This window comes from Maylandia zebra, linkage group LG8 (genome assembly GCF_041146795.1).
Source record: "Maylandia zebra isolate NMK-2024a linkage group LG8, Mzebra_GT3a, whole genome shotgun sequence".
In the NCBI taxonomy this organism is placed as follows: domain Eukaryota; kingdom Metazoa; phylum Chordata; class Actinopteri; order Cichliformes; family Cichlidae; genus Maylandia; species Maylandia zebra.
The window spans coordinates 2036327-2045814 of NC_135174.1; the positions used below are offsets into that span (position 1 = coordinate 2036327).

The 9488-nt window shown below is 42.1% G+C and overlaps 1 protein-coding gene across 2 annotated transcripts in view; it reads right to left on the bottom strand.

Moving 5' to 3' along the window:
- The window catches only part of jmjd1cb (jumonji domain containing 1Cb), a 122129-nt gene extending 114750 nt beyond the window's left edge, over nt 1–7379 (bottom strand). For both annotated transcript variants that reach the window (XM_004570373.6, XM_004570372.5), the window contains exon 1: nt 6967–7379. In XM_004570373.6, coding sequence (XP_004570430.3) covers nt 6967–7122 — 156 coding nt within the window. In that variant the 5' untranslated portion in view covers nt 7123–7379. The remainder of the gene's footprint in view (nt 1–6966) is intronic.
- Nucleotides 7380–9488: the final 2109 nt, after the last annotated feature.

The following is a 9488-nucleotide window of genomic DNA, read 5'->3' on the forward strand; positions in this document are numbered from 1 at the left end:
GCCACATTTATTCCCTCTGTTTCTAAACAATGTTGTTATTCACGACCCAACACACACACTCACACACACTGCAACACCCATGCATGGATTCTGTATGTGGAAGGTTCTTTTCCACTCACAGCCTGTTATTTTCTGCTGATTAGCCACACAGTGATGAACCGAAGGCTACAGCCTTAAAAACAAACTGGCACCAAAGGTTCTGTACACACACACACACACACACACACACACACACACACACACACACACACACACACACACACACACACACACACAGTGGATTGTAATGAAAAACAAAAGCTCCTATAGGCAATGACCTGGCTGCCCTGCCCTTTCTATTCACTGTGAATCCAGATGAGTTTGTCAATTTTTTGTCTAATGTGCCAGAGTAGAGCTTTGCTGCTGAGCTTTGCCTTTTCTTTAAGCATGTGTCACTGTCTCTCAAGCAACTGAAAACTATGGGGGCCTATAATGCTGTTTAGACATTGTTTAATATGACTGCTTCACAGATGTTCAGCTCTCGGGTTAATATTTATCATTTTATATCAGTTCCATTTAAACCTGCTACCAGTTTGTGTTTCAGAGTGCTTGCAGAACCAATACTGGCTCAAATGCAGAGGAACTCACAAAAATCATCAATGGAGTAATTTATTTTCATTTTCTGAACTTTATTCTTTTTAAAAATCCTGCCAGAACCGAAGCAGAGCTAATTAAAATGACTTTAGGCTTCTCAGGTGGCAAACACCTAGTGACACTGCAAATAGATTAGGAAGTAACAAGAGCCTGACATGATATGACATGAGATGGAAAATAAACACACGTAGACTGAATCTAACCCTGCGGCTACTCATTAAATATCATTATAAGCAGAACCAACTGTATCAAACTAAACTGTTATTTCATCAAAACAGATACATTGTATCTTATTAACTAACAGTTATGACATTCTGTGTAACAGGATTAAGATTTAGTTACAATGTATTTGTAAGCCTGCTCCTGGGCAAAAAGACGCTCGTGAAGAGATAAACAAACACCTCTGGCAAGGGTCACTCTGACCAGGAGAGGAGTGAACAATGGTTCATGTCACGTTATGTCAAGCTCACTGAGATGAATGAGGCCTACAGGTTGTAGTCCAACATAATGAAGTCATAGTTAAACTGCAGGACACTGAGAAGCAATCAGTGTTACTTGTTTATTTGTCAGAAAGTACTTTGAAAACAAATGATTTGAAGACAAACAGAAAACAGCGTTTAATCCATCCATCCATTCGCTTCCACTTATCCTTTTCAGGGTCGCGGGGGGCGCTGGAGCCTATCCCAGCTGTCATAGGGCGAAAGGCGGGGTACACCCTGGACAGGTCGCCAGTCTGTCGCAGGGCTAACACATAGGGACAGACAACCATTCACACTCACATTCACTCGCACATTCACACCTAGTGGCAATTTGGATAAATCAATTAACCTATCCCCACAAGCTGCATGTCTTTGGACGGTGGGAGGAAGCCGGAGTACCCGGAGAGAACCCACGCAAACACGGGGAGAACATGCAAACTCCACACAGAAAGACCCCGGCCTGATGTTGGAATTGAACTCAGGACCTTCTTGCTGTGCGGCAACAGTGCTAACCACCGTGCTGCGTTTAATTCAGTGTTATTTATATAGGACCAAATCACTGCACTCAAGGTAGGACTGGGTTAACATGAGGAAAATCTAATATCATGATTTTTTTTTGGGCTATATCACAATAAACGACATATATCACGATATGTTTACAACCTCCAAAGCCAAATGTTATTTTGAACCATACACCGTTCAACATTTTTTTTCAACATCATCATGAATTCATGAGACAAAATAAAAACTGAAAGTAGGAGTAATAACGGAGTAATAACGGAGTAATAACGGAGTAATAACGGAGTAATAATGCCTTCGCAGCGTGTGGGAGAGGAAAACCTCATATGCAGACAGCTTAATATTTCTATGGCAATTTATACTCAACATGGCTTTATCATAACCATTAACCATCGTACATGCAAAAACTAGCAATACATCGAGTATATTCGATATATCGCCCACGCCTGACTGAAGATGTTTTATATTAAAGGTAAAACAGGTTCTGCCACTTTACTTGATATACAGCTTAGCCAGATGTCAAATTTAAGATCTTAAATAATTTTGACATAATAAAATCTGTCAGACACAGTCCACAGCATTTCATGGCTCTTTGAATTTTGAATATTAACCTGGTAAAATCACACAAAGACAATTATGATTATTTCCATGCTCACTGACTCAATCCACGAGTGTTAGAGTGAAAAATGCAGAAGTCAAAATACCAACGAGTTTCACTTTTTTGTTTTCTCATGTCATACCTGGGAAAACTCTACATTAACTCAATCAACCCTGATAATATAGCTTAGAAGACCTTTATAAACAACCAGTTACCAACAATGACCTCCAAAGCACCCTGTACCAACCCTTGAGTAAACACACAGGGTATATGGTCACTTAATTCGGAGCTCTTCATATTTACACACAATTGTTAAACTGTCTTATGCAAAATGAACTCTAGAAACTGTGAGTAGCCAACATGGTTGGCTAACCATGCAACCAAATGAATACGATATGAATACGTCTGACCGATCACATCTCAGTGCATCAACGCTGTCTGTGATCAGGTCACACGGACCGCACTGCAACAATCAGAGAAACAACATATTTTCTTTCTTTTTCCAAATCAAGTAATAAGCTCTTCCACTCCATATAAGAGTTAAATAGGGCTGTGCGATATGTCCAGAATCTCATATCCCGATATAAGACGTCTATCGTCCGATAACGATATAAATCACAAAAATGTAACATTTTCTGTAAATTCTGTGAATCTCGGGCAGCTCGACTTGCGTGAAGTGTTTCCTGTTGTGCGTCGTGTAGCTGGAGTCGAGTGTTTTAACCGATGTATGAAACTATACATTTTTAGACATAAGTTGTAACTTTCTAACGTTTGAGTCTAAGGTTTATTTTTTAGCACCTGGCTTGTCTTTTTTAATTCTCATCTGTAAATAATCTGCTCTTTCGCGTGATTCAGTTTATTTTGAAACGTCTCAACAGGATCTTGAGCTTTATTGTGAAACATAAACAAGCGGACACGCGATGGTGTTACCGTCGTTGTTGCTAACGACAACACATAAAAACAGGCGCTTGTCCGTCTGTAGTGTGGTTATATTAAATATAAGAGAAAGAGAGAACTTTAAGAAATTGAAGAAGAAGCTACTACAGCGACCATCAGAACCATGAACAAATACAGTGGGGCAAAAAAGTATTTAGTCAGCCACCGATTGTGCAAGTTCCCCCACTTAAAATGATGACAGAGGTCAGTAATTTGCACCAGAGGTACACTTCAACTGTGAGAGACAGAATGTGAAAAAAAATCCATGAATCCACATGGTAGGATTTGTAAAGAATTTATTCGTAAATCAGGGTGGAAAATAAGTATTTGGTCACCTCAAACAAGGAAAATCTCTGGCTCTCACAGACCTGTAACGTCTTCTGTAAGACGCTTTTCTGTCCCCCACTCGTTACCTGTATGAATGGCACCTGTTTGAACTCATCATCTGTATAAAAGACACCTGTCCACAGCCTCAAACAGTCAGACTCCAAACTCCGCCATGGCCAAGACCAAAGAGCTTTCGAAGGACACCAGGAAAAGTATTGTAGACCTGCACCAGACTGGGAAGAGTGAATCTACAATAGGCAAGCAGCTTGGTGTGAAAAAATCAACTGTGGGAGCAATCATCAGAAAATGGAAGACATACAAGACCACTGATAATCTCCCTCCATCTGGGGCTCCACGCAAGATCTCATCCCGTGGGGTCAAAATGATCATGAGAACGGTGAGCAAAGATCCCAGAACCACACGGGGGGACCTGGTGAATGACCTGCAGAGAGCTGGGACCAAAGTAACAAAGGTCACCATCAGTAACACACTACAACGGCAGGGAATCAAATCCCGCAGTGCCAGACGTGTTCCGCTGCTGAAGCCAGTGCATGTCCAGGCCCGTCTGAAGTTTGCCAGAGAGCACATGGATGATACAGCAGAGGATTGGGAGAATGTCATGTGGTCAGATGAAACCAAAGTAGAACTTTTTGGTATAAACTCAACTCGTCGTGTTTGGAGGAAGAAGTTGCATCCCAAGAACACCATACCTACTGTGAAGCATGGGGGTGGAAACATCATGCTATGGGGCTGTTTTTCTGCCAAGGGGACAGGACGACTGATCCGTGTTAAGGACAGAATGAATGGGGCCATGTATCGTGAGATTTTGAGCCAAAACCTCCTTCCATCAGTGAGAACTTTGAAGATGAAACGAGGCTGGGTCTTCCAACATGACAATGATCCAAAACACACCGCCCGGGCAACAAAGGAGTGGCTCCGTAAGAAGCATTTGAAAGTCCTGGAGTGGCCTAGCCAGTCTCCAGACCTCAACCCCATAGAAAATCTGTGGCGGGAGTTGAAAGTCCGTGTTGCTCGGCGACAGCCCCAAAACATCACTGCTCTCGAGAAGATCTGCATGGAGGAATGGGCCAAAATACCAGCTACTGTGTGTGCAAACCTGGTAAAGACCTATAGTAAACGTTTGACCTCTGTTATTGCCAACAAAGGTTATGTTACAAAGTATTGAGTTGTATTTTTGTTATTGACCAAATACTTATTTTCCACCCTGATTTACGAATAAATTCTTTACAAATCCTACCATGTGGATTCATGGATTTTTTTTTCACATTCTGTCTCTCACAGTTGAAGTGTACCTCTGGTGCAAATTACTGACCTCTGTCATCATTTTAAGTGGGGGAACTTGCACAGTCGGTGGCTGACTAAATACTTTTTTGCCCCACTGTATTGCTGTAAACAGTTTATTTTGCGACACCACCAAATAAACGATAGCGTAAAATGAAACGATAGATGTTTTTATATCGTCGTCCGATATATATCGATATATCGAACAGCCCTAGAATTAAATGCAACTTTAAGACAGTGAAACCAAGAGGATCGTCTTTACAGGAATTCTTAAGTGCTGTTCTGTCCAACGGATTTTTGATACACACTCACTGATTTCTACTTCAGCCACAAACGTGAAAAACATTAAGGGGCGTTCTCTTTTTTCTACATTTGTATCTGCTGAGTAATAAATCTCAGTGAGCATTAACAGTAAATATGAACTTTTGGCCTATCTGATCAGAGACACTTGACAAAGGCCTGGCAACCTGGCTTGACACACTTCCTCTAATCTACTCTCAAATCCCTCTCCACTGTATTCACTCTGATAGTTAAGCCCCTTGCTAATGAGACTGTGCCACACTGTATGGAATTAAAGTAGAACACTACTCCATGCCTAAGTTACATCACAGACAAGGACCAGCTCTACTGGGCATTAGTAATCTGGGGACACGGCTGTTGTCCAGTACAAAGAAGCACATGTCTGATCTAGTGAAGGCACCAACAATGTTTTGTTATGAAACTGTAATTAATTCATGAAAGATAACCACCCATGCCAGCCTGATACTTTGATTATATGAATAACAGAAAGCAAGGAAGGTGTGACAACACAAATTCGTCCACTCTCTAATCAAAAAGACATCAGTATTAATCAGTTGCATCTATGGTCTGCCAAGGACTAAGAACACTGAAAAAAAAACGTTTAAGCTTCAAAATCGTTGGAAAATATGCAAGAAATTAACTTGACAAATAAAATCATACACAAAGAATAAATCCGCCACAGAGCTCTGTGACAATCACATGATTAAATTCGCCATAAGCTTTAAAGCCAGACGCTTTACTGCTCTCAAAAAAGGGAACATATAGACAAAGACAACAGGCTAAAGCATCAAATCAGAGCTGGGCTGGGGCTTCTGCCAGTTATCTGCATAGGCAGTCAAAAAAGACTGAACAAAAGAAAAGGGGAGAATGCACTATACACTGCGTTCGCCAGCCAAGGGCTTGTCAGGGCAAATATTTCATTGTTTGCTGGCTTTGGCACGTTAGCCCGTTATAAAAAATGCCTCTTTATAGGAAGGAGGGTTGTGTATTTACTGCCCGGCTACTATTACGAATGCAATTATTACACGTGAAGCGGGAAACGTATGGGCACCTGCGTGACAGGAGCGTGACAGAAGGTCCTTTTTGAAAATGCAAACCATATATTTTACTTGAAGACAAAATGGCCTTTGTTCAGCCTGCAGCGAGCCTCTTCTGTTGTGTGTTTGGAAATCCTAGCATTCCCGCACCCGTGCGCAAGTCCGAGTGGCCACAAGAAATGCCCTAATAACACGGACGGAGACTAGTAACCACGAAGTAATAACGACTATTTAACGTCTGTGGAAAGCCAACTTGACACGCGTCAGCTGATCTGCAGTGTAAAGCAGGGACTCAAATTCCTACACATGCTTTTCTCCAATGACAACATGAGCCATTCACGTGTCACTCGGTGCTTCGCATTGATTATGTGTCAATCGACCCTTACAATATCCCTCAGGCTGGCAGAGGCACACCGCGCTTCAAATGATCTGGGCACTAACTGAATAACCAGCCCACTTATATCAGTCTGAGCCACAGCGCGTGCTTAATGGAAGACACAAGTTGGAGGATTTCGTGTAAATAAGCGCAGAACTTAGACCTGAACTAACCGTTTGCTTTCCAAGCTACCACGCATTGACTCGCAGGCTTAAGCGGTCCGAAAACTAGCCAAACTCACACGTAAACAATGCAACATATTCTACTAATCAGGTGTGCATACACACCACAGACTCCTGCGTCCGAAGAGTCGCAGCGACCGAAAAGAAAGCCGCAAAATAATTTCCGCCTGGCAAGCCTACAACAGTGCCTCGCTGGCTAGCCACCAACCACAGAGATTTTCCCGTTTGCTTTGCATGTAACAGACAACTACGAGGACAAAGTCAGCATTTTCCTTACCGTCAGCTCGGCATTGTCGCTGTCACGATGGTTGACGGCCCGTATAACCCCGGACCTCCACGGCCACCGACCAATGTCGCCGATTTCAGGCGGCTCGGCACCGCTGACACAGAGGAACCGCTTCCCGACCAGCTCCGGCCGAGCCTCGACTGCCATGGCCCTTTGCTGGTCAAACCCCCCCACCCCCCCCGGAATAAACTTCCCAACAACGACGCCCTTGCAGACCTGTAACTTACGACATTAAAACAGCTCTAAATAATCCAACGGATGGGAGGAAAAGGAAAAAAAGAAAAGTTGGCCTTGCTGAAAGATGAAAAACCGACCCGGGGGATTTAAACGTGTAGCAGTCTCCACCCGTTCAAGCGTCAGTCGCCTTTTCTCTCCACTTGAAAAAACGGTGGAACATTGAACCGCAGCACAGCCGCCATCCATTGGTGTTTCTCCGCTGATCCCTAGACATTCACAAACCGCAGCACGCTGGTGTCCCTCCGCTCCGTCGAATAATTGGTACTATTTTTGCTAATACTACACCGACTATTACCGCCACGAGTCGAGGCTAATATAATGAACGGCTAATGTTCAAATTCCTTGTTATGCTCCCGCTCTGTTAGCGGGACTGCACTTCTATTTCTGCCATCACAAGCAGCATTAATATAGGAAGGTAACAATTCTGGAGGAAATTATGTTTATATCATCTATATTTTGTTTAATATGTTGTTTATATTAATATATATTATAAATAATGTAATCATTTATCCATTCTACTAAAGGTATACGTTTTTCATCACTATCCCAGTATGAAAGTTGGGGTTTTTTGGTGCGTGTGTGTGAGAGAGAGAGTTTTTTTTTTTTTTCTTGCAAAATTACTATTAATCTCTACTCTTTAATGGCTACAAAGAACATACCCAGTGTGCTTGGGGGGTCTCAACAACAACAGTCTGCCTCAAGCTGCTTTATGTTGTAAGGTAAAGATCCTACAATAATACAGCGAATACCCCAACATTTAGTTGACTCCTTATGAGCAAGCACTTTGGTGACAGCGGGAAGGACAAACTTCCTTGTAACAGGAAGAAACCTCCAGCAGAACCAGGCTCAGGGACTGACGGGAAAAAGACACACAACTAGAGATTATTAATAACTAATAATTACATGCAGAATGGTGTACAAACACACATAAAGGTGAGTCAAGAAGAAACACTTAAGGAAGGATTAAGGGTCATCCTTATAATATTCTTTGTCAAAAAGGAACGTTTGAAGCCTAATCTTAAAAGTAGAGATAGTGTCTGTCTCCTGAATCCAAACTGGAAGCTGGTTCCACAGAAGAGGGGCCTGAAAACTGAAGGCTCTGCCTCCCATTCTACTTTTAAATACTCTAGGAACAACAAGTAGGCCTGCAGAGCGAGAGCGAAGTGCTCTAATAGGGTGATATGGTACTACAAGGTCATTAAGATAAGATGGGGCCTGATTATTTAAGACCTTGTATGTAATAATAAGGGTTTTTAATTCAATTTTGGATTTAACAGAGAGCCAATGAAGGGACACCAGTGAAATATACTCTCTCTTTTTAGTCCCTGTCAGTACTCTTGTTGAAGCATTTTCAGGCACTTAGCCTATTCATAGGTTTACAGTTTTTAATGTTGAAGCATTAATAAATGATAGGGCTTCTCTGAACAGTCTTGTTGCAATGGGGTCTAAAACACACATTGATTGTTTGGAGGAAGTAATTACTGAAGGTGAACTCACAAAGATCAATTGGACAACAAAAGTCTAAATAAATATCAATGGTATTGCGCTGTGGAGATGTAATACTTCACAATGTATGACTAGCCGAGTAATTGTTGTTGTTGTCACTGGTCGGATTTACTTGTTTAATCTAATTGTTATGTTTTTATGTGATGCCCAATGTCAGTAAATTATTGTGTCCTGAATGTTATGCATCCATCCGCCACCAGGTGGTGCGTTGTTGTTTGGGGGAGTCTTGTATCTCAGTCCGATCTTCTTGTTAACACAATTAGACTGAGATACAAGCAGTGGAAATTTTCTCAGAAAGGTGGATGGGCTCTGCCTTAGCGATAGGGTGAGGACTTCAGTCAGTCAGGAGGTGTTCAGAGCAGTGCTGCTACTCCACATCGAAAGGAGACAGCTAAGGCTGTCGCCTCCTGGGCTAGGTGTTTTGGCTGGGCATGTCTTTCCAGGAGCAGGCCCAGGGTATACCTGGAGACATCAGATAGAAACTCTGATTAAGGTCCAGGAGGACGACAAATATCAACAAATACAATTAAAACACTTTCTGGGTCTTTGGTTGATTGATAACCTCGAGTGGAAGATTGTTGCCACTCACCCGCCTCAACTTGAGCTTCAAGGATTCTAACAGTTAGTATGACTCGGGTGTTGATTCATTTAAACTAAGATAATCCACCTGCTGTAACCAGGTGTCCGTAAGGCAGAGTACATCAATACGTTGATGAATTATTAATTCATGTACCAATAGGAACTTAAGAGAGAAACTTAATAATCTGCAT